Raw genomic sequence first — 23,645 nt, 5'->3', positions numbered from 1 at the left:
ACAAGTGGCTTCTCTAATCAAGTAACCCCACCCACACCCCCAGGGAAAGGGCAGCAGAAATGGGGCCCGCAGCTGGGGGAATCCTGTCTTGGAAAAATTGTGGACAGAACTGCAACGGGTAATCCCCACCCAAGCCCACGGGTCCCCTCGTATCCATGGCCCTCCTCTGGGGTGCAGGTAGGGGAGTCAAGGCATGGTCACCCGGCTGCGCTCTGCTGGGGGTGGAGAAGCTGTTTGTGCAGGGTAGACGCTCAGGGGCAAAGGAACCAAGGCGCGACAGGTCTGCCTGTGAAGCCAGGACGGCAGGGGGCCCCAATCCCTTTTGTTTTCCTTGAAGGTGGGAATGAATCCTGGGTGTCCTCAGCCTGGGAGGGCGGGCAGAGGGGAATGCGGAAGAAGAGGGCCTCGGGCTGGGGTTCTCCGTCCTCCACGCAGACCCTCATCTCGCTGTCCCAGCCTGAGGCCGGCGCAGCCCTGCTCCCTGCACTGGGGCCCCCATCTGCCCACCCCAAGGTTTCCCTGGCGTTGAGGCCAGAGACCCCCTCAGGGCTCCACCCCCAGGATTCTGCTTTGGGTCAGTGCCCTCTCCTGCTCAGTCGCCGCCCCGGCGAAACCCGGGAGTAAGGGCCGTGAGACTCCATGATGCTTCTGCCTACGTGGGGGGACCCTCGTCTCCGGGTGCGGACAGGTCCCCGTCGCCTGTGACTGCGAGCCTCTGGGATGTGGCGGGGGTGGGGTGGGAGGGGAACCGCGGGCCCGCAGGTGCGGCCTGCACGGCGGCAGGTAATGAGAGCCTGGGGGCCGGGGGAGGAGGCGGCACCTGCCCACCCCCCCGCCCCCGGCCCCGCCCGCCCCTCCCGGAGGGCTGCCCCGGACGGTCCCCCGGGCCCCCTCGGCGCCGCGGGGTGGGGCGGCTGGTCCGCCCGAGCGGGGTGCGGGCTGGGCCGGGCCCGTGACCGCGGCGGCCGTGCGGGCGACACGCGCGTCTCTGCGGGGCTGCGCGGGGTCCGCGGAGCGGCTGGGGGCGCGCGGCGCGGGCGCGGCGCTGGGCGCGGGGGGCGCTCCCGGCCGGGATGAGCTCACCGCAGTCGCGCCGGGGCTGAGCGCCGAGCCGGGCGGCGGAGGGGCGGGCGGCGGCTCCTCGGCGGCGGGGCCGGGCCGCGGGCCACCATGCTGGGCCTGGACGCGTGCGAGCTGGGGGCGCAGCTGCTGGAGCTGCTCCGGCTGGCGCTGTGCGCCCGAGGTGAGCCGGCTGGGCCGGGGCCAGGGCAGCCACGTGGGCGGGGGCGCTCGGCGGGGCGGGGGCGCCCGGCGGGGCGGGGGCGCCGGCGGCGGCGGCCTCCCCCGCGGAAACTTTGGGGGGCTCGCGTGGGGAAACTGTGACGCGGCCCGGCCGGGCCCTGGCGGGGGTGGGGGGCTTCGTCGGGGCCAGACACTGGGGGGCGAGAGAGCCCAGAGTGGGCGGGTCTGCTGGGGAAGCCGGCGGGAGACCCTCTCCCCTGGGGGCCGTGCCCCAGCCCCCCCTCCCTTGGGTGGGGCTGGGCCCCTCTAGAGCTGTGGCCATTACGGAGGCTGGGGCGCAGAGGGAGACACCCTGTCGGGAGAGACTGCGGGAGGCGCCTAGAGAGACACACGGCCGGTGGTGGTGAGGGGTCTAGGCGACCCGGACCCCCAGGCGCCCCAGGGTGGGGGGCGCAGAGCCCACAGCCGCCCCCCATCCCCCAGGGGCACCAGGGCCAGAGCATCTAGGGAGCCGGAAGGCGCAGGGGTCTGACAGGTGTCGGGGGCACAGCCCCCGAGCTGGGGAAGCCCTCCAGGTCACCACTCCCAGCTGGGCCTGCAGTCCGTGGGGTGTCCATTAGGGTCCTCCTCCTCCCACCCTGGTGTTTAGCCTCGGAGTCAGGGAGGAGCCCCAGACGGGTGGCAGCTGGTGCCTCTGCGATGTCACTCGGCTGCAACTCCCAGGGGCTTCTCCAACCCCAGGGCCGGGGGTGGGTGCTGCTGCAGGTCCCCAGCCCCTCACCCCGAGCCTCCCCCGCCGCCCCAGTTCCTCCGGGCACCGCGGGGCACGGCTGGCCAGAGGGGGGCCTCCAGCTCGATGAGCGGATGCCAGGGCCAGCCAGTGGCAGCGGCTCACGCCCCTCTGCACCCCCCAGTCCTCCTGACAGACAAGGAGGGGAGACAGCTGCCCCCGGACGAGGCCCTGGACGAGGCCGTGCCCGAGTACCGGGCCCCGGGGAGGAAGAGCCTGCAGGAGCTCCAGCAGCTGGACCCCGAGGACGAGAGCTTGGCCAAGTACAAGCAGACGCTGCTGGGGCCGCTGCCCCCCGTCGTGGGTACGCACGGCCCGGGCCTGCGGGGAGGGGCGCGGGCGGGGGGGCACCGTGGTCACATCCCGTGTTTCTTCAGACGAGAGCCTGCCCAACGTGCAGGTGACCCGGCTGACACTGATGTCCGAGCAGGCTCCGGGGCCCATCACCATGGACCTCACAGGTACCAGCCGGGGCTCCCGGGCGGGCAGGGGGCGGCCAGGGGCTCCGAGGCGCCCGGCCTCAACTGCGCTTTCCCCGGCAGGGGAGCTGGCTGCGCTCCAAGGCCAGGTGTTTGTCCTGAAAGAGGGAGTGGACTACAAAGTGAAGATCACCTTCAAGGTGAGGCCAGGTTGCGGGGCACCGGTGGCAGCAGCGCAGTGCCTGGAGGCGCCCCTAACCGCCTGTGTCCCTCAGGTCAACAGGGAGATCGTCAGTGGCCTCAAGTGTGTGCACCACACCTACCGCCAGGGCCTGCGTGGTAAGGGGGCGCAGGGATGGGCGGGGCGGGCGGGCGGGGCCCGGGGTGGCCCCTCACGGCCCCCCTCCCGCAGTGGACAAGGCCGTGTACATGGTGGGCAGCTACGGCCCGCGCGCCCAGGAGTATGAGTTTGTGACGCCGGTGGAGGAGGCACCCCGAGGAGCCCTGGTGCGGGGGGCCTACGTGGTCACGTCCTTCTTCACTGATGACGACAGGACGGACCACCTGTCCTGGGAGTGGGGCCTCCACATCTGCCAGGACTGGAAGAGCTGAATGCCTCCACCCAGGGGGCCGTCCTCCCATGGGGTCCTGGCTCCCCCTCACTCAGTGATCCCCCCCCCCCGCCCCGTCCTGGGACGCCCCCCCCCCCCCCCCCCCCCGGGCTGCCCCTGTGCCCTGAACGGCCCTATTAAAGTCGCCTTGTCTCACTGCCCTGGGTGTTGCTTCTGTCTGCCTCCCTGCCCTGGGGGTGGGGGGGGTGGCGGTGGCCTTATCTCCTGGGACTGGGCCCGGGTGCCACGTGGCGGCTGCCGCTTGGCCCCCGGCCCCCTTATCTGCCCCCTGCCTCGTGGGCCGGCACTGCCATGGACGGCCAGCTCCTGCTTGCGCTGCTGTTGCTGCTGCTGGGGGCCTCAGGCCTGCGGGGACAGGGGCCGGGGGGGCCCGAGGAGGAGCCCCTCGAGGAGGAGAAGGTCCCTGAGGAGGATGGGATCTTGGTGCTGAACCAGCGCAACCTGGGCCTGGCCCTGCGGGCCCATCGCACCCTGCTGGTGCAGTTCTGTGAGTGCACCGGGCCGGCGGGCTGGAGGAGCCCCAGGGGCCACCCCGGGGTTCAGCTCCCCACCTGCGGATCCGGGCTGCCCCAATGGGCACTCGGCCCCCACGGGGCTCCCGGGGCTTTGCCCAATGGTGTCGGAAGCCCAGCCCTGGGAGCTGAGCCTGGAGGGGGGCGTCCATCTTGAGCAAGAGAGGTGGGGAGGCAGGTGCAGGGAAGACGCTTGATCGTCTCCATCCGCAAACTGTGGCGGCCAGACAGCACTCGGGCCTTGCTCGCCCACTGGATCTTTGCAGGCTTTTACACAAGGGAGAACTGTTCCTAGGTTGGCACCTCCCGCAAGCAGACACAGGTGGCTGGGCGCAGGCCTCGGGCGGCAGCTGAACGGCTCATCTCAAACCCGGTCAGGACAGGCCGCCCTGCGCCCAAGCAGGCACCCTGAGCAGCCTGGCTCTGGGGCAGACGCTCAGATGGGCCCCGAAGGAGGGAGGTGTGGACGGGATGCTCCTGGCCAGACCTGACTGACCCGAGGTCGGCCAGCTGTGGCGCGGCGGGGGTGGCAGGGGCCAGGGCCGCTCATGGCCCTGTCCCCCAGATGCCCCCTGGTGTGGGCACTGCAAGGCGCTGGCCCCCGAGTACAGCAAGGCAGCTGCCCTGCTGGCGGCCGAGTCAGCCGAAGCCAGGCTGGCCAAGGTGGATGGGCCCGCGGAGGCGGAGCTGACCAAGGAGTTCGCTGTGACCGAGTACCCCACGCTCAAGTTCTTCCGTGACGGGAACCGCACACACCCAGAGGAGTACACCGGTGCGGGGCGCGGGCCCGGGGGCTGGGGGCTGGTGGCTGGCGGCTGGGCCTGGGCTGAAGGGACTCTCCGCAGGCCCCAAGGAGGCCGACGGCATGGCCGAGTGGCTGAGGCGGCGGGTGGGGCCCAGCGCCATGCGGCTGGCGGACGCGGAGGGAGCTCAGGCGCTGATAGATAGCCGGGACGTAGTGGTCATCGGCTTCTTCCGGGTGAGCTGCTGCCCTTGGGGTCCGGGCCGCGGGAGCGGGGCCTTTGGCGCCCGCTGACCTCACAGGTTTGGGCTCCGCAGGACCGGCAGGACGAGGATGTGGCCACCTTCCTGGCCCTGGCCCAGGATGCTCTGGACATGACCTTCGGGCTTACTGACCAGCCGAAGCTCTTTGAGAAGTTCGGTGTCGCCAAGGACACCATCGTCCTTTTCAAGAAGGTGGGTCAGGGCCAAGACGGGAGTAGGGGTCAGGGCCGGGACTCCTGCTGACCTGTCCGGTGCTGTCCAGTTTGACGAGGGGCGGGCAGATTTCCCAGTGGACGAGGAGCTGGGCCTGGACCAGGGGGACCTGTCACGCTTCCTGCTCACGCACAGCATGCACCTGGTCACAGAGTTCAACAGCCAGGCAAGCTGGGCTATAGGCGTGCTTGCAGAGGTGGGCGGTGCAGGGTGGGGGTGTCCGTGGCAGCCGCCCTGCCAACTCAGCCTGCCCCTGCAGACGTCCCCGAAGATCTTTGCGGCCAGGATCCTCAACCACCTGCTGTTGTTCGTGAACCAGACGCTGGCTGAGCACCGGGAGCTGCTGGAGGGCTTTGGGGAGGCGGCTCCCCCGTTCCGAGGACAGGTACCTGCCGGTAGGGGCCTGGGTGGGGGTCGGGCCACCTGGGGGCCGGGTCGGGTCGGGGTCGGGCCGGGCGGCCAGCGCGGACTCGCCGTCGGCAGGTGCTGTTCGTGGTCGTGGACGTGGGCGCCAGCAATGCCCACGTGCTGCAGTACTTCGGCCTGAAGGCCGAGGAGGCCCCCGCCCTGCGCATCATCAACATGGAGACCACCAAGAAGTACGCGCCTGTGGGCGGCGGCCCACTCACCGCGGCCGCGGTCGCTACCTTCTGCCACGCGGTGCTCAGCGGCCAGGTCAAGGTGCGCTGACGCTGTCCGCGGGGGGGGGGGGGGGTGGTGGTGGCGTGGGCGCCAGGCCTGCGGCCCCCGTGAAGCCCTGGCCCGTCCCGCAGCCCTACCTCCTGAGCCAGGACGTGCCCCCCGACTGGGACAGGCGGCCGGTCAAGACCCTCGTGGGCAAGAATTTCGAGCAGGTGGCTTTCGATGAAACCAAGAACGTGTTTGTCAAGTTCTGTGAGTGTAGAGGGCGGCGGCGGGGGGAGGGAGAGGGGGGAGGGAGAGAGGGCGTGGGGGGGAAGGAAGGAGGGGGGCGGGGGGGGGCGGGGGGAGGGCGGGAGAGGGAGGACGGCCCTGCGGCCGCGCCAACGCCCCGCTGCCCTAGACGCCCCGTGGTGCACGCACTGCAAGGCGATGGCCGCAGCCTGGGAGGCCCTGGCCGAGAAGTACAAGGACCACGAGGACATTGTCATCGCCGAGCTGGATGCCACCGCCAACGAGCTGGAGGCCTTCCCCGTCCACGGCTTCCCGACCCTCAAGTACTTCCCGGCGGGCCCGGGGCGGAAGGTGAGGCGGGTGCGCCCTCCGCGGGCTGGGGCGGGGCCTCCGGTGACGCAGGGCGTCGGGGCGGGGCCTGGCCGGGGGCGGGGCCTCCTCCGTGGGGCGCGGAGCCCGAGGGCCGGCCGGGGTGGGCCCCGGTGGTGGGGCGTGTTGCGCAGAACCTGGCGTCCATCAGGTGATCGAGTACAAAAGCACTAGGGACGTGGAGACCTTCTCCAAGTTTCTGGACAACGGGGGCGAGCTGCCAGCTGAGGAGCCCACAGAGGAGCCCACGGCCCCCTTCCCGGTGGGTGCCCGTCCCAAGGTCGCCGTCTCTGGGCCTGTGGCACTGGGGTTGCCGGTGGCAGGGGTGAAGCAAGGGTGCAGCTTCCAGCTGGGCCTCTGTCTTCAGGACACACCAGCCAATGCCAGCGCGGAGCCCAAGGAGGAGCTGTAGCTGCCCCCGCATCACCACCTGCTGCCCCCGCGTCCCGCTCTGCTGCCCCCACATCCATGCCCTGGAAGCTGGGCAGTGAATAAAGATTTGGTCCTGGACTGTGTGTGGTTCCTGAGCACGACTGGCCCCCTGGCCCTTGGGGTTACCCCAGGAGCCTCCCAGGCCCCGACCCGTCTTGAGTAGCCCCCATCCCTTTTGGGTGAAAGCCTGACTCGGGTCTGGTGTGGGGATGCCCCGGTGTCCAGGAGACACCCTGCGCACACCCTGACCCCTGGGGCCGGAAAGCCCTCCAGCCAGGCGCCACCACCGGAGACGTGTGTGTCCGCAGCCCGAGAAGGTTCAAAAATGATTTTATTTCATTATTATCCAAGTACCTTTGAAAAGATAATTGTACAAGTCAGCGCATGAAAAACGGGCTGGGACAGCCCCCCACTGGCCCTGGCCTGAGAAATGTACATATTTACAGGGGCCCTAAGAGGGAGGGGCCCGGACCCGCTGAGCCCGCGCCCGGAGGGGTGGGCGATCGCGACGGGGCTCCATCGCCGGATCCACACAGTGGCAGGCAAGAGACAAGCTGTGTTGAAGGCACTCGGTGACATGTACAATTTACAGAGGCCCGGGGCCCAGGCACCCACCCCAGGCCTGGCCAGGCCTGCCTGGGGTAGGTGGTGGCGGGCGAGTCCCGGGTCGAGCGGCGGAGCCTGCACGGTGACGCGGGGCGAAGAGCGCCGGGCACAGCGGGACGATCCACCCGCAGCAGCAGCAGCAGCAGGGCCCGGCCACGCCCGCAGGACCACCGTGGAGAGACGGAGGCCTATGGGCCCCCAGGACGGGCCTCCAGCCTGCCGGGCGCCTGCCCGGCTCGGACGCTGCGTCCCTGCCAGGGCCCGAGGCGACGCGGACGCCAGGCCGGCGCTCAGTCCACCTTCTCCACTTTGCCGATGATCTTCTCCTCGAAGACGGGCAGCACCGCCTCGTCCTCGCGAACCTCCTCGAACACCACTCCGCAGTCAAACTCGTCGCTCACTTTCTTGAAGTAGTATCTGCAAGGGGCGGGGGGGGGTGGGGGGGGGGTGGGGGTGGTGGTGAGCGTAAGGGCGCTCGCCTGGCCGGCGGCTCCTCCCCGACCCCTCCCCTGCAGCTCCTCCCCAGGCCCCTCCCATCCAGCTCCTCCCCAGACCCCTCCCATGCAGCTCCTCCCCGGCCCCTCCCCCTGCAGCTCCTCCCCGGGCCACTCCCCAGCAGCTCCTCCCAGCAGCTCCTCCCGGCAGCTCCTCCCCGGGCCCCTCCCCCGCAGCTCCTCTCCGGCCCCTCCCCTGCAGCTCCTCCCCCGGTCCCTCCCAAGCAGCTCCTCTCGGCAGCTCCTCCCCAGGCCCCTCCCAAGCAGCTCCTCCCAGCAGCTCCTCCCAGCAGCTCCTCCCCGGCCCCTCCCCCGCAGCTCCTCCCCCCGCCCCCCGCGGCCCCCCCTGCAGCCCCTCCTCCCTCGCCGTGCACACCTGCTGCACAGGCACCAGCACTGTGAAGGGTCCCCGCCCCACCCGGGTCTCACCTGTAGTTGCCCTTCTTGGTCAGCAGCTCCTTGAACTGGCCGAGGGTGACTGCGCGGCCCCGCACCAGCGTCCGGTAGGGGATGGGCTCCCCGCAGAAGTAGTAGGCCACCACAATGCTGTCACACGGCTGCGCGCTCCCACTGCCCGCCTTCCTCTGTGACTTTGTCCTGGGGGCAGAGGTGCAGTAGTGACGGCTGGGTCGGGTCCCAGGGCACAGCCCACGGGCCTCGGGTGCCCCAGGACACAGGGCGCGCAGGAGCGGCCAGTCTCGCCGAACGCACACGCCCTCGCCCGAGCACCTTGCCCGGCCAGGGGGGCCTCAGTCCATGGGGTCCCGGGCGGGCACCAACCCCACGCACTCCAGTACACAGCGTGGACCCGGCTCACGGCCCGCCTGCCCGCCCCACGCCCAGCTGCCTCAGTGGCCCACCACTGCCGCACCCACTGCACGGCCTCAGGTCTCCACCTGCAGCCTGAGTCGGCGGGGCGGCACCCCATACGCAGACCACTGAACATGGCGAACGAGTTTCTCTGGGCCAGGCCCCACGGCGGATCCCAGCTCCTGGCTTCCAAGACACCCAGGCTACTGGAACCAGCGCAGCCCCAGCGGGTCTACACTGCGCGTGCCCTCGGAAAGGCCTAGAGCCCTCCCGCTTCGGAAACATCGGCGGCTGGTGGCTGCACACAGCACTGTGCCGGGATCTGGAGAGGGACCTGCTCACCGCGGACACCCTGTGTAGACAGCAGAGGCAGTGGGCGGCCAGACTCCCCAGGGAGGGCAGGAGGCCGCACGGTCCCCGACCTGCCTGCTGGTCCTGCCTGTGCTGAGCACTGCTCTGCGTCCGAGAGCACAGGCAGCAAGTGCCCTCTGTCATCCAGCTCACCCCCGTGACCGCCCCAGGGCGGCCCAGGTGGGCTCGGCGCAGCCCGTGGCCCCGGCCCGGAGCCCTGCCAGAGGGGACTACGGCATCACAAGGTCATCTGAGCGCTCGGTGGGGACTCTCCCTCGCCCTCGTGCTCCTGGGCACACAAGGTGCCTAATTGGGCCTGCGGCCTTCCACTGCTCGAGCCAAGCTCGCATGCCTGCCCTGCCCGCATCCTGTACCCTCCCGCTGGGGGGCAGGGGCCCCGGGGGGTCCGTTCTTGCAGGAGGGACGCAGGGACCACCCTTGAGGAGTGAAGCCCCTCAGGCATCGGGCTGGACATGACAAAGCATCGCCTGGGATGAGGAGGGGGCCCTCCTTCGCTCTGTCCTGTGCACGTATGCTCCCCAGTGCCCACCCTGCTCTGCACGAGCCCGGGGAGCGGACGCGTCCACGCACGCCTGCCTTCCACACAAGAACGGAGCGGGCTCGGTGTGCACACAGCCCCTGCGCACAGCCGGGCCACCATGCAGGTGCTGAGCCAGGGGAACCACGGCCAGTCACGGCGTGCGGGTGACATGGGCCGGAGCGGAGGCAGAGCACAACTTCCTCTCTGGCCTGCTGGCCACAGGGCACACGAGGACGGCCTACATCTCCTTCCATGCACACGGGAAGCTTGAGCCCGGCCCGTGTCTTCCAGTGCGGCGCCCCAGGTACGGTCCCGGGGACAGTGGCTCCACTGCAGGACCTGGCCGCGCGCAGTCTGGGTAAGCGGTACTGGGACCCGCCAGGGCGGCGCACGTACTCTGTCTCGGAGAGCTCCAAGTCCGACACGGCTGGCACCACGCTCAGCACAGGTGTGCACGTTGGCCTGATGCAGGAGCGCCCCCGCTGGATGACCTCCTGTACATACCTAGGGAACAACCGGGTCAGTGAGCCGCAGGTGCCGGGGTGGGTGCCTGGGGGGGCGCTGGGGCAGGTGCGGCGGCGCGGCCGAGGGGCCACAGACTGGCAGGTGGGGCAGGAGCCCCCAAGAGGCTGCGTCATCGCCAGACACGGCTCAGCCTGTGTGAGGCAGAGGAAACATGTTCTGGCCGTGGGGCTGGAAGGTCAGGGCTCCGTCAGGGTCAGTCACAGTTCCAGGTGCCTCACTGGACGACGCAGCTCCTGGGACCACCCGCAGGGAGCGCGGATCCAAGGCAGGAGGGTCTCATCCCTTCATCCGCCCTGAGGGCCTCCGGGCCAGGGCTGGCCTCGCTGCCTCCGCGCACACAGCTCCTCCTCGGCGGCGCTCAGACGCTGCTCCGTCCTGGGGGCCGGCTGGCGGCCCTGAGGCGACTGCTCGTCTGCCAGCCTGGGGGTCCCCGAGGACCTCGTGGGGGGCCCCGCACCCTACTGCTGCCCTGGACCTTCACTCCGTGTCTGCAGCCATCGATAAGAGGCCTATGCGCCTGGACCGACGACAAGTGGCGATGCCAGAGCCTCTGGCCAAAACCTGTCAGGAGGCTCACAGCCCCAGACACGAGAGGCCCGAGGGGCGGTTTGGTGTCTCTGCAGCAGGAGTCTGCTGGTGGGGTCTGCTGGTGCTGGTGGGAGAGCAGACGCGAGCCCTGCACCCCAAGCGTGGCAAGGACGGCACCCCACAAGGGGTCTGTGCGACAGGGAGGACCTCCCACATGCCAGCCCTGCCACCCCATCCGCCTCAGGTCCCGGGCCCTGTCAGGCTGCGTGGCATCCCTGCGCCAGGCCAACCTCCCATGCCAGCCAGCGCTCTGCTTCCAGGCTGGCAGGGTCACGGTGTGAGACAGAAGCCGGAAACGTGGGTGCCTTCAAGACCAGGGGACACACTCAGACCCCTGGCTCTGCCCAATGAGACGGGCACCCTGCCGCCAGCCTCCCAGAGCTGGATGGCCCCCGCAGCGAGGCCCCTGGGAAACATGACCAGTGATCGAAGACGGGGGAAGGCGTGCCGGCCAAGTCCGAGGAGATCAGGGTCACTGTGGAGCCACCCGCCCTGAGACCCTGCTCCATGTGGGAGAAGTGACCTCGAGGCCCAGCTGAAAAGGTAGGGAAACCACACTGTAGCCTGAAGAGAACACCTGCTACCTCAAAGGGGTGCCGCCGGGGGAGGGTCTGTTGGAGGCTGCATCGCCAGTGGGCCCACCTCTGTGGTCCCCGAGGCCAAGGAGGGCACGGCAAGGGGGACACTGTTCTTGGGGTCCTTCCAGGAGAAAACCTGAACATCTGTATGTACTTGAGCAGTGCTGACCGTCCTGCCCGCTGCCGACGGCACTGTTCACGGCACCCCCAGGGCCCCCACTGAGCTCAGCCTGCCCAGCAACCGGGGTGACCGGACGCCAACCTCTAGCTGTTCCACGACGTGATGGGGCACTGCAGGCTCCCAGCAAGAGCCAGTGTGAGTGTCCACTCACAGAGCAAAGAGGGCTCCCTCTCCATCCCCACGGGGACAGGGTCAGCACCACCTGCCCCCCCAGACCCTGCTCACAAAGCAGGGCCCCTTGCCAGCCCACGGTGGCTCTTAGTGGAAAGGAGAGACCAGGACTGCCAGGGGGCGGGCAGCTGGGCTGTCTGGGGGAGCCCCGGGCCTTGGGGAGCTCTGGCCCCTAAGTAGTGCCGAGGCGCTTGGCGCGGCCCTGGCAGGTAGCGCGGCCTGCCCTCCCTGACCCCCATACCTCTGCTTGGAAGGTAACTTGCTGGCTCTCTTCTCTTCCTCCTCCAGACGCCTGCGGGCCTCCTCCAGCTGGGTCAGAGGGTTGGGGGCCGGGTTGGGTGGCATGGTGGGGTCTTGAATGAATAGGTGAGATGGCTGGACGGAGTTCCGGAGCTGAGCACTGACCCAGGGATGCACAGCCCCGGGACGCTCGACAGACAGGGGCCTGGAGCTCTCATGCACCTGCTGCTTCTTGGCACCAGAGGACCTTTGGGAACAAGAGAATCGGACGTGGCAGCACCTGAAGCCCTGGCCACAGGCAGGTGCCAGGGACCGGGACCAGGACCGGGCGGGGGTGGCCACACACACCACTGACCCTGGCCAGCATGTGAGCTGCTGCAGTTTCCTCCTGTACACGACACAGACATGTCTATGTCACACACTTCTTTTGTGATTTTTTTCCCTTTCCTTTTTTTTTCTTTTGTAATTAAAAAATATATATTTATTGTAGAGCGAGGGAGTGGGGGAGGGTGGAGGGAACATCACGTGGACTCCCTGCCCACCAAGGGGCTCGATCACACACCCCCAAGACCGTGGCCTGAGCCGACGCTCAACCGGCCATCAGGTACCCCCTTCGTAACTTAGTTTTAGTAACTTTATTGAAACTTTATTGTCTCTCCCATAAATAAATATTTTTTAAAAATTAAAAAAATATATAAATCCTATCCTATATAACTAATTTTGTTTTTTAAAGATTGTATTTATCTATTCATGAGAGACACAGAGAGAGAGAGACACAGGCAGAGGGAGAAGCAGGCTCCACGCAGGGAGCCTGACGTGGGACTCAATCCAGGGACCCCGGGGTCATGCCCTGGGCTGAAGGCAGATGCTTAACCGCTGGGCCACCCGGGCTGCCCTAAAACTTCTTTTAAAGAAACATTTTTAGTGTTTTTAAAAAACATTTCAGGATCAGGATGCCCGGGTGGCTCCGTCGGTGAAGCATCTGCCTTCGGCTCAGGTCCTGATCTCCGGGGCCTGGGGTCCAGCCCTGAGTCTCTCTCTGGGCTCCCTGCTCACTGGGGAGCCAGCTTCTCACTCCCCCTCTCGCTCTCTCATGCTGTCAAATAAGATAAAGTAAAATAAAATAAAACCAAAAAACGTTTTAACGTCAAAACAAATGTTCCTCGTGAGAAACTCAAAATACACAGTAAATTCAAAGAAAAATATAAATAATCCAAAATATCATACTTAAAAATACCTACTCCCATTATACTGGTATATCCTCTTCCCTGTCAAAAATACTTAAGTGGCGTAACTCTTAACATGTAATTTTTTTCTGGGTTTTCCCCTCTGCACGATAGCACAGCTTTGCCTTTGTAATTCAGCACAAAAGATGCTTCACGGCTGTGCGCTATGCGTTTGCTCAACTGCTAGATGAATTTGAGCGGAAACATGAGGGTCCTTGAGCTGAGGCTGTAGCCTCAGAAAGAGGGGTTTAGCGAGGGGGAAGCCCCAAAAAGAGGGCTCACGACCCCAGAAGCTCAAGGGAAGGCACCCCAGAGGGAGGTAGGCTCTGCCCCCTAAGAAGCCGCAAGGCCAGCCCCGGGGAGACCTTGGATCTGGGCCCCCCGCCCCCTCCTAGCTCTCCCTGCCTGTCCCCACCCCCTGCCTACCTGCTTTATGTAAGAACAAAGGCAGAGGCACACAGCCCCCGGCTTGAAGGCGAGAGGGACCTGCTGCAGACAAGGAAGGGCCATCGCCCAATGGCCTGTCCTAATAGCAAGCACCTTCCAACCTGAGACTGTCTCCAGATGTGCCTTTTACTCTGTCCATTTGGGGTGGAGGAGTGGCCAGGATGGAGCCATTCCTTGCAGAAACCCAAAAAAGGAAGAAATCCAGAGCAGCCTCCATCTACCCCCCACCCCAACCAGAGCAAGCCAGGGGCTCTGCACAGACCCCTAGCCCAGGACGGGCTCTGTGACCACGTGTGTGCCCAGGGCTGTTGGAGACCAGACACAGGGACCCAGAGGAGGGGGGGCCCCACCCTTTGTCACCACCCAGGATGGGCAGGACAGGTGTGCACTGCCCCCCACGATGGAGGGCCAGGGGCGTCTGAGATGGAGGAAATGGGAGGCCCGCCCACCCATGGGTCAATCCCACCAGCCCCAGGGCCCGGGTGGCTGCTTTGCGAGTGAGGTGTCTGCAGGCTGGGAGGTGTCTGACCAGCCCCCCAACCCCTCAGAGTCTCCCCATGGTGGATGGGCCCACGTGGAGCAGCAACAGCCTATCTGGAGGCCCAGCTCCCCTGGAGAAGCCCCTGCATCCTTGCTCAGACGGTGCCGACACCGCAGATGGCTGGGGGGCACCTGCACGCACGGGAGGCTCTCCCTGCGTCTGTCTGCAGACACGGGCAGGTACCAGCCTCACCTCCCCAGTAACTGAGGTCAGTGTCATGCAGAGGCGTCACCAGCCCAGAAATAACCTCCCGAGAGCAGCCGTGTGATGGCAGGTGGGGCGTAGCACGAGGAGCTCACACAGAGGCAGGGTGACGAGATAGAGCTCAGCAGCAGGCGGGCACGGCCCTGAGGACGCTGAGGCTACATCAAGGCCCCCACTCCCCTGGGGCCCCCGCTGCCATGGACTCGTTGCTTCCGCCGCATGTGCTGAGACGGGGGTGGCAGGGCCACAGCTGCCAGGGCCCTGGTGGAGCCGTGCTGGAGGCTGTCGGCTAGCTCTACGCGCGCCGTGCCCTCGAGCCAGGCCACTGGGCGCCTCTTACCCGTGGCCGGCCTTGCGGTGCCTGCTGATCTCCTTCTCCCCCTCGATGATCCACTGCATGATCTTCTGGTTCTTGTCTGTGTCCTCCGACGGGCCGGGCACCTCAGTGCTGGCATTCTTCCCCGACTCGGCCTTCTTGGCATTCCTCCTGGAGGCAGTGCCGGCCTTCCCGCTGCAACAGCAAGAGCCGCGAGTCACCTGCTGACTGTACCTGGCCTGACGCCGGACCACACCCTAACCCAGTGGCTTCGCCAGTCGTGTCCTCGTGGGCTCCGCCCCAAGGCCATCTGGCAGGATGCGGAGGAAGGGGTCCGGGCGACAGCAGCAGGACGGCTAGGGCATTTGCCCTCACCCACCTGGGGACCCAGCCACTCCCCGCCCAGACGCCTCCCTCGGAAACCAGGGCCTCCACCTCGGCACCCCCGTGCCGGGCCCAGCACCCATGCCTGGCGCCAGGACTCAGGCCACCACATGCCTGCAGTCACTGCAGCTATGGTTGAATCACTTTCATTTTTTCTTTTTTTAAAGATTTGAGAGAGAGCGAGTGTGCGCACACACCGTGGGTGGGTGGGTGGGGAGAACAGCAGACTCCCCACTGGGCAGGGAGCCCAATATAGGGCTGACCTTACGACCCCGAGATCATGACCTGAGCTGACACCAAGGGTCAGATGCTCACCCGACAGCCACCCGGGCACCCCAGGGCTGAAGGACTCTCAAAGGGGAATCGTGGCCTAGAAATGCAGAAGAGAAGCCGCGGGACACAGCTTCTCACGGTCCCCTTCCTGGCCGGGAAGACCCACAGGTTCAGGGACAAAGGATGCCCGGTCCCAACCCCAGGGCACGGCTCAGGCTGCCGCACGCACTCACCTGTAGGCCAGGCTGTCGCTGGCATTGGGGGCGGCACCCACGCTCTCCGAGTGGCTACGGGGCTTGGCTGTGTGGCCGTGCAGCTCCGGGCCCCATGCAAAGCTGCCCTGGACCCGGCGGGCAGCCTCCGCGTCGGCCTGCTCCTTGGGCCTGGCGGCACTGTGGTGACTGTGGTGGTGGCTGTGCCTGTGAAGGTGCGGGCCAGCTGTGTCCAGCTTCGCCCCTGACTTGGGTGCGTGCTTACCGTGCCCAGAGGGCACACCCCCCAGCACCCCCACGATCTTGGGCACGTGGGCATTGTCAGGGGAACGATGGCCGGGCCCTGGTGACTGACAGCCAGGCGTCCTCATGACCCGCTGCACGTGCTCATCCAGGATGCTCTCGGGGTTCTCCTCGTGTGCGTCCCGCAGTCCCACGCAGCCCACGTCTGCGTAGCGGGGGGGAAAGTGGTGCCAGGCGGGGGCCAAAGGCAGCTTATGAATGGCCCCCAGGGGGCCTGAGGGCACATCACCATCCTCTCCTTCTTCCTCCTGCAGGACAAGGGCCACGTGTCAGCTCCCTGTCAGTCATGGAAACCTCACGGGTGGGGTCACACAGAAGTGGGCCTGCAGCGCGGTCCGAGGGGTCAGGAGCCCGGAGCCCAGGTGCGGGGGGGCCAGCTGCCTCGGGCTGGCTCCAGGGCCCCTCCCTGCAGCTGCGGAGCCCCCGCTCCCACCCAGCCGCAAGCGCTGGGCCCCAGGAAGCGGTGCCACGCTCACCCACAGTGTGCGGACGCGCCCGTGGCTGCCACCCACCTGCGGTTCAAGGGTCTCAGTGCCAGCCTGAGTCCTGCTCGCTGAGAAACCTCCATACTGACTTTCGTGTTTCTCAATAAAGATACTTTTACCTTTTCAGTCAATGATTTTCCTATTCCTCAATATTTAAAAAAATTTTCATTTCAGTGATCTCTATCCCCACCACAGGGCTCGAACCCACAACCCCGAGATCAAGAGTTGCAAGCCCCTCTGGTGGAGCCGGCCTGGGGGCCCCATTCCTCAATTTTATTGCCATAGTTTCCATTATATTTTTCAAGGGAAATTTTGCCCTTGTACAGAGGAACTCTTGTTTCCTGCTTAATTATCGAGTTACGGGTTTCTCGGTACATTGTCACACTGGACCAGCGGAGTTTCCTCTGGATCCACAGGACCACATTTGTAAACGTAAACATCTGGTCAGTCTAACTCCAAAGATACATCTCAAGTCTCCTTCCTCGCCTCACTGAACTGCAGAAACTGCATAATGCTGAGTGAACCCGCTACCAACCAAGAAGAACGGGAGGCGACCCGACCGGGCCTGTGCTGTAACCAGACCCTCGGAAATGCAACACAAATGTAGTTGTGTAGCGGGAAATACGGACCCCTCGCTGGCACGGGCTGTCGGCTGCAGGCCCGCCAGGCCTGCTAAGGGCGCAGGCGCAGGCGCTGGGCGCTGGGACGGCCCAGGGACGGGCACCCCCCACGGCCCCCCCACACCCCCCACCCCTCCGCCTTGGCCTGCCCGGGGCACTGGCGGTGACCCCCGAGGGCAGCAGGGAGCAAGAGGGACGCTCTCGACCCCGGGGGGCCCAGATCACATACATTCTCTCAGCGGCTCTGCCATCACAGAAAATCAATGTCAGGGTCTTGAAACCCTGACAAGAGGGTTAGAGGTTTCCTAGCAGATAGTTTGTTTCTTCTCCACTCTTACTTTCCAAATTTTACAATAAAAGTAAGGTTTTTAAACAAGATTTGTTAATGTATTTGAGAGCGAGCACGTGGGTGCAGGCAGTGGGAGGAGGCCGAGGGCCGGAGCCTGGAGGCGGGCTCCCCGCTGAGCGCAGAGCCCACCCAGGGCTCAGTCCCATGACCCCGAGGTCACGGCCTGCACCGAAACCAAGAGGCATAGGCTTAACCGACTGAGCCGCTCAGGCGCCACAATAAAATTAACTTATTTAGTCATTTTTCTTTAAAAAAAAACAGTGATTAATGACACATTCTTATAGGCTGCAAAATCACACAAGATGGGGAATCTCACGTGGGTGTGGATTCCTTGTAAACAGGCTACTGGATTTGATTTTCTCCGGAGTTTTTGTGCATAGACACAACGTGAGCGACGCAACTGCGCTGCCGGCGGTGCTGGTGCCCCGAGGGCTGAGGGGCACCCGTGGGGACAGGGGAGCTGCGGCGGCGCAGGCCGCACTCGGCCATGGAGAGCCGGGCCCCCCAGTCCGGAGGCCGAGGCGCTGCCCGGGCAGCAGGCTGGGCTCCCAAGTGAAGGCGGCAGGGGCGCTGGAGGTCGGGGTGGGCAGGCCCCGTGGGGCCCGTGGGCTGGGTGCTGGCCTCCGCGCCCCCGCCGGACCTGGCAGCACCTGGGCAGCCCCGCTGGAGGAGCCGACGCCGGTGCCGACCCGACAAACAGCTCCACATCTGGGCCCACGCAGCCGCCGGAGCTCGCCGGGACTCGGGGCCGCCAGCCGAGACCGCAAGCCCGCCACCCGTGCCAATGCCCACTGCCTGCGCGCACAGCGACCACGATCCCCCCGGGCGGCCTCACGAAGCACGGGTACCCGCGCCCCGCAGGCCAGCATCCGGCTTGGCGCCTGCCCGTCCTCCCACCGCTCCCCCAGGCCGCCGGGGGGCCCGAGGAGGGGGCTCCGCGGTGCGCCCACCTGGCCGGAAGCCAGCAGGCCGAGGGGATGGCGCCGCCACCTGGCACGGGTGCTCCGACACGCCTCCACACCGGGCCATATGGTGCTGACGGCCTCCGTGACCACACCCGCGCCCCAGTCCCCGCCACGAACCCCAGGTCCCGACATGCTATGGGGAGCGGGGTCACACGAGGGAGCTCCCGAAGCCCAGGGGGCAGCGGCAGGGCCAGCAAGGAAGCCGCCAGTTGTGCCCGTGTGCCGCGGCCCAGGAGCAGCCTCGCGACAGCATCTCCGGCCTCGAGCTGCACACAACCCCTGGGGCAGGAAGCGCGTAGGCCCCTCCTGGGAGAGCTCCCCGAGTCTGGGGACGGCGCGGGTCTCCATCGGAAACATGAACGTCACGGACAGAAGTCGTTCCTTAAAGCGCAACCTGGTTTTTGATTTCAGGCACTGCGCATAAATACTGAGCAAACAATAGAAAATACAAACTTGCAAACTTGGTGGTGACCATTTTTTCTTTTTTAAGTCAACTCTACCTCAACGTGGGGCTTGAACTCACGGCCCTGATCAAGAGTCGCTGCTCCACTGACCACCCGCTGGGCGCCCCCAGCGGTGGCCACTTCCCACTCCAGCAGGGAATCCCTATGCGCAGAGCAAGGCCCACGGCCAGGAGGACGGGGTGCAGGAGCCTTGGGCACAAGCCACCTCGTGGAGTGTGAGGGGCTCGGGGAAGTCCTCACTCGAGGAATGAGCTCGTCACCCAAGTCCCAGCACAGGAGCCCCCGCACGTGTGAGGAAGCCAATCTCACAGGATGACGCGCAGAGGCGACCGAGGCAAAGTGTGTCCTTGGCAGTTAGGGCAGGAAGCATGAAAGCAAGTGAGTTACAAACTGCATGAAGGTTTCACAGTGTTGAGCGTCCAGCAAGGCCACAGGCCCGAAACAAGGTACACGGCGTGCAAGTCCCGCCCTCACGCCTTTCTGTGCTCTGCGATGGCAGGTGGGGGCCGCCAGCCCTCCCTGCCCAGTCCACGCTCCAGTCCACACACACAGGCACACAGGACCCGGCAGTGCTCCCCGGGGGCCCCCGGGACACGGGAGGGGCCAGCAGGGCAGACGGGGCGTACCAGCCCCCAGAGCCTGCAGCAACAGGAGAGCAGGGGGGGCAGGCCCGGCCAGGCCGCTCTGGGCACACGTCGAACGCCACCACTCTCCTCCTGAGCTGAGCCCGCGTGGCCCCTGCGTGGCTCCCATGGGCGACGACAGCGGGGCATGCTCTCGGCCTGCCCCCCAGCTCCGCATGGCCCAGAGTGGCTGCTGAGCGCCCGCGGCTGCCCCCCACCCGGGCACCTCCTCCCTGGAGAGCAGGCGGCGGGGGCTCCGAGGGGCAGGCGGCCAGCCCCAGAGTGGACGCAGTCCTTGCGGCCTGAAGCCGCCCTCCACTCGGCTCACCGCGCGAGCCCATGCGTAGTCCTCCCCGAGGGGCGCACTCACCATCCGGACGCGTTTCAGCCGCTCCTCCAGCTTCTCCTCGGCCTCCCGCGTCCGCTGGATGGCCTCCAGGCGGTGGATGAGCTCCGCGGCGAACTTCTGGGGCTCCACACGGATTTCCTTTGGCATTCGGTAAGTGCGCTGCGAGGAGACACTGCTGATTAGCCGGCACGTGTGGCTCTGAACCGCCACCCGCGCCAAGGTGGCACGCGAGCACTTTCTGGGCAAGACATCGCACGTGAAATCCGCATTTTAACGTAACTGTTCATTTTTTCCCCTCTCGCTCCGTGTCAACCTCCTCACTGGCCCCCGTGCTGTGGGACTAAAACTCTCCTCACCCAGCGCTGACCTGGGAGGGGAACGCGAGGCTGGTAACCGTGTCCTTGGCCTCTGCGACCAGAGGACTGGCAGCCGGGGGCCGGCAGGAGCCAGGTTAGGTCACCAGGGCAGCAGCCGGCAGGGCCCTAGGCAGGGAGTAGGTTCGGTGTGCTAACTCCGGTGTGTCCTTCACCTCGGCCCCCAGCCGCCCCCAGGAAGTGCCCCGCACACGCCTGGCCAGGCCAATACCCCGTGAGGCCCAGTGCCTGGGGCAGACCTACGGGGCCAGGGACCGTGTGAGGGAGGGGCCGAGCCCAGCCCTGGGGGATACAGCCTGCAGGACTGCCCTGCGCAGCACGGGACAGCAGCCCCCGAGGGCCCACACCAGGCTCGGGATGCGGCTCTGCTCTAAGGGTGGGAGACACAAAACTCAGGGCACAAGTGTCAGGGGAAATGAGACGACCTTCCTTTTTGGACAAAACAGCTGAGCAATGCAGCTTTCAGGAACACACTGTAAGTCTTCTAGGGGCGTAACTTTACTTTGAAAGAACTTCAAAGTTAAAAACACCGTAATAGCCCAAAGAACTGTCCACCCTCCACCGCGATTCCCCAACTGCTGACACCCGCCAGCACTGCCATCCCCTCTCACAGACGCTGACACAGATGCACGTGTGCACACACAGGCAGACACGCTTGTGCACCTTGAGCCATGAGAGAAGACACGAAGCCCGCTCCTTCCTGAACACTTTCGTGATTTTACCAAACACATCCTTGCACTTCATCACAAATAGTACAAAGTGAGGAGAGTGCCCTGGCAACTATTACCTAAGTAGCCGATCTCATTCCAATTTCATTAGCTGTCCCAACAAGGCGCACTGTAGCATTTAAACCTCCAAGCCACCAAGGTCTAAGTGAGGGGGACAATGGGGGCCCCGGGGGGCCACCAAGGGAGGGGAGGGGGGAGGTAGGGGGGAGGGGGGAGGCCTCCCATGGGGGTCGGAGCCGACTGTGTTCACTTTTCTCGTCTACAACAGTCCCTAACCTCAGACACACGTGAGCCTGGGGGAGAAAGTCGTGGCCAGGGCACAGAGACCAACACTCCATGTGGGGCCGACACTGGCCTTGATGAGCTCAGGGGCAGCTGCAGGGACCTCAGAGGGCCCTGGACAGGGAAGCAGAGGAGGGCAAGGCCAGGACACAAGCAGCACGTCAACGGCACGACAAGCTGGTGCAGGCAGCCCGGGGTTGATCCTGGATGTGAGGAGGCCAGGCCCACGAGGACGGGGCGACTGAGGGTGGCCAGTGTCCCCAGAAGAGGCCAGGCGGTAGGGATGGCGAGAGGCTGAGAGGCCGTGGCGGGGTCTTCCTGGACAGACGTCAGATGTGAGAAGCGCAGAGGCCGACAGGGCCGGCCAGGGAGTGCTGCCTCCGCGGGCGCTGCATGGACCAGAGGGGCAGGGCCCACACGGGGCTGAGGGCCGAAGGCCAGGCATCCGGGTGGCCAGAGCTCCAAGGTCCGGACAGCGGGACGGCACACACGGACCAAGGGCACAGTGAAAAGTCCTCACGAGGCCAAAGTGCACACAGGCAGGGTGATGCTGGCGAGAGGACACGCGGGGGCTCGGCTGCGGCAGATGTACCCCCAAGCCCGTGTGGTCTGGAGAAGAGCCTCCAGGCTGCAGGTTATGCTTCGAAAAGCCACACATTGCAAGAAGTTATGCTAATGACCACACCTGTGCCTTCTAGCTGCAGAGGAACAGGAAAGTCGCCAAGGAAAAGACTGTCATTAAAGCCATGGACCTTCTGGGGCACGGGAAGGGCTCCTCCGTCAGCCACGAGGAGCAGCCATCTGACGCTCAAGGGGCAGGGCAGGCGCCCACGTGCCCCAGCACAGCCACCAACAAGCCCCTCGCCCAACCCAGGAGCCAGCCCGCGTCCCCCTGCCCTGCCACTGCCCAATGACAAAACGGATGTGTACAGGCTCTGGGTGCAGGCCAGTGTCCCCACCACAGAAGACCATCCCAGCCACAGCACCCCACAGCCTTGGCTACGATGGGGAACACCTCTGTCTGGGTGGCTGAGTAAGAAATGTTACCCTTGGGGCAGTGCGGGGGGCTCAGCGGTTTACCACCGCCTTCAGCCCAGGGCCTGATCCTGGGGTCCTGGGATTGAGTCCCACGTCGGGCTCCCTTCATGGAGCCTGCTTCTCCCTCTGCCTGTGTCTCTGCCTCTCTCTCTGTGTCTCTCATGAATAAATAAAGTGTTAAAAAAAAAAAAATGTTACCCTTAAAAATAAAAATCAGTTATTTTACCAGGAAAGATGGCTTTCTTCGGGAAAGCAAATCTATGGGCTAAGCAATCTGTAAAAAAGTCGCAAACCACTCCCACAAACAAAAGCCATTATTTTGCGGAGCAGGGGAGGAAGTTGGGAGGGGCTGCTGTGCATGGAAGCCCGCACACGGGTGTCCAGGGTGATGGGGTGATGGGGGCTTCTCCATGGCCAACAGGCAGGACATGCAGCCACATCCTTCCCTGTGGCTCGGGACCCTTGCCGCTGACGCTGCTCCTGCAGCGTCTGCAGGTGATAGTTCCTGCCATTGGGCACCAGAGCTCCCCCGCCTGGGCCCCCGACTCCGCCTGGGCCAGGTGTCTCCCGATTAATGTCCGCGGGCGTCCACAAGGGACACCTGGAGTCCCTTCACCTGCCCAACCACTGCCCCGAACAACGTGCTGCTCTGAGGGCCTCTGCTCTCTCAAGGCTGAATCCAGAGCTCCTGCTCCTGCGGCCCCCACCCTCTCTGTCCTGCCCTCTGCCGCCCACGGCTGACCGTCAAACAACGGACGCGGCTGTGGCCCTGCAGAGGCCAAGAAGCTCCTCACACCCCAGGTAAGTACACGATCGAGAGCTTCTTGTCACGCTGGACCCCAGAAACAAAGCCCAGGCGGGTGAGGACCTCTGGCTGACCTCTGGCTCCCCGTCTGCACTGACCCCCCTGGCCTGGCCGTCGACCAGTCTGGGCTGATCTTGTGGATGCGTGAACAGCACATGGAGCAGGGGCTCATTTGACCTTCCCCCGAAGGCAACACCGGCTTCTCTCAGGACACACAGGACCTCCTGCTCTCACTGAATGGTCACTGAGGGCCAGGCCCAATGCTCGGCACAGTGCCTGCCAATGCTCTTAGCCACCCTCCAGGGGCTGGTCAACCGAGGCAGGAAGCCTGTGGGGCCGCAGCACCGTCCATGCCTCACAGGAAGGCCAGGCTCTCCCTGCCATGCCACTGCCTTTCTTGGCTCTACCTTCATGCTGACTTGGCCAGGACCTTCCAAAACCTGAAGACTCCTTGCCTTCCTCCATTCTGGAACATTCCCCCACTGACACCTGTTGTTCTTGACTCTTCCTGATTCTCCCCATGCCATATTCTGAGAAGCCTTTCCAGGTCTGTATTCAACCTCTCATTTTCTATTCTGGTTTTAATGAACACTCACTCTGGTTAACTTATTGAATCAAAAATTGTTTTTGAGGGATGCCTGGGTGGCTCAGTGGGTTAAGCATCTGCCTTCGGGTCAAGTATGATCCTGGGGTCCTGGGATCCAGCCTCACACTGGGCTCCCTGCTCAGTGGGGAGCCTGTGTCTCCCTCCTCCTCTGCTGCTCCCCCTGCTTGTGCTCTCTCCCTCTCTGAAATCAATCAATCAATCTTTTTAAGAAGAGAATCAAGAAAGTGTGGTCCTGGCACAAAAATAGACACACAGATCAATGGAACAGAATAGAGAACCCAGACACGGGCCATCAACTCTATGGTCAACTAATATTCAACAAAACAGGAGAGACTATCCGCTGGAAAAAGGACCGTCTCATCAATAAATGGTGCTGGGAACACTGGACAGCCATGTGCAGAAGAATGAAACTAGACCACTCTCTTACACCAGACACAACAATAAACTCAAAATGGATGAAAGATCTAAGTGTGAGACA

At 65.0% G+C, this 23,645-nt stretch overlaps 4 protein-coding genes across 9 annotated transcripts in view; 3 read left to right on the top strand and 1 right to left on the bottom strand.

The window, feature by feature from the left end:
- Nucleotides 1-38: 38 nt before the first annotated feature.
- On the top strand, nucleotides 39-3,151 carry ARHGDIG (Rho GDP dissociation inhibitor gamma). 3 transcript variants are annotated; one of them, XM_038540969.1, is made up of 6 exons: nucleotides 39-177; nucleotides 2,157-2,336; nucleotides 2,410-2,493; nucleotides 2,575-2,651; nucleotides 2,727-2,790; nucleotides 2,864-3,151. In XM_038540969.1, exons 1-6 carry the CDS (start codon nucleotides 156-158, stop codon nucleotides 3,061-3,063), a joined length of 627 nt encoding a protein of 208 aa, XP_038396897.1. In that variant the 5' UTR covers nucleotides 39-155; the 3' UTR covers nucleotides 3,064-3,151. The 3 variants fall into 3 exon arrangements, with proteins under 3 accessions (XP_038396897.1, XP_038396895.1, XP_038396896.1); XM_038540967.1 differs by lacking the exon at nucleotides 39-177 and adding an exon at nucleotides 364-574; XM_038540968.1 differs by lacking the exon at nucleotides 39-177 and adding an exon at nucleotides 1,103-1,243.
- A 198-nt stretch (nucleotides 3,152-3,349) lies between these two features.
- Nucleotides 3,350-6,565, top strand: PDIA2 (protein disulfide isomerase family A member 2). Its single transcript, XM_038540951.1, has 11 exons — nucleotides 3,350-3,570; nucleotides 4,161-4,367; nucleotides 4,441-4,574; nucleotides 4,655-4,792; nucleotides 4,863-4,979; nucleotides 5,073-5,198; nucleotides 5,297-5,494; nucleotides 5,587-5,707; nucleotides 5,856-6,037; nucleotides 6,207-6,317; nucleotides 6,423-6,565. The coding sequence occupies exons 1-11, from the start codon at nucleotides 3,375-3,377 to the stop codon at nucleotides 6,465-6,467; spliced, it is 1,575 nt and encodes a 524-aa protein (XP_038396879.1). The 5' UTR covers nucleotides 3,350-3,374; the 3' UTR covers nucleotides 6,468-6,565.
- A 235-nt stretch (nucleotides 6,566-6,800) lies between these two features.
- The window catches only part of AXIN1 (axin 1), a 62,895-nt gene continuing 46,050 nt past the window's right edge, over nucleotides 6,801-23,645 (bottom strand). For 3 of the 4 annotated variants that reach the window (XM_038540948.1, XM_038540947.1, XM_038540949.1), the window contains exons 5-11: nucleotides 19,355-19,492; nucleotides 15,197-15,726; nucleotides 14,331-14,501; nucleotides 11,574-11,819; nucleotides 9,686-9,793; nucleotides 8,017-8,184; nucleotides 6,801-7,510 (exon numbers count right to left, since the gene is read on the bottom strand). In XM_038540948.1, the coding sequence (XP_038396876.1) occupies nucleotides 7,384-7,510; nucleotides 8,017-8,184; nucleotides 9,686-9,793; nucleotides 11,574-11,819; nucleotides 14,331-14,501; nucleotides 15,197-15,726; nucleotides 19,355-19,492 (1,488 nt within the window). In that variant the 3' untranslated portion in view covers nucleotides 6,801-7,383. The remainder of the gene's footprint in view (nucleotides 7,511-8,016; nucleotides 8,185-9,685; nucleotides 9,794-11,573; nucleotides 11,820-14,330; nucleotides 14,502-15,196; nucleotides 15,727-19,354; nucleotides 19,493-23,645) is intronic. The other variant, XM_038540950.1, reaches the window with a different exon arrangement.
- Nucleotides 8,045-12,014, top strand: LOC119872226 (mucin-1-like). The gene is made up of 2 exons (XM_038540952.1): nucleotides 8,045-10,945; nucleotides 11,109-12,014. Exon 1 carries the CDS (start codon nucleotides 9,966-9,968, stop codon nucleotides 10,896-10,898), a length of 933 nt encoding a protein of 310 aa, XP_038396880.1. The 5' UTR covers nucleotides 8,045-9,965; the 3' UTR covers nucleotides 10,899-10,945; nucleotides 11,109-12,014.

This window comes from Canis lupus, chromosome 6 (assembly GCF_011100685.1).
Source record: "Canis lupus familiaris isolate Mischka breed German Shepherd chromosome 6, alternate assembly UU_Cfam_GSD_1.0, whole genome shotgun sequence".
In the NCBI taxonomy this organism is placed as follows: Eukaryota; Metazoa; Chordata; class Mammalia; order Carnivora; family Canidae; genus Canis; species Canis lupus.
Note: the sequence above shows the minus strand (reverse complement) of the source record. Positions and strands in the feature narration are given on the sequence as shown.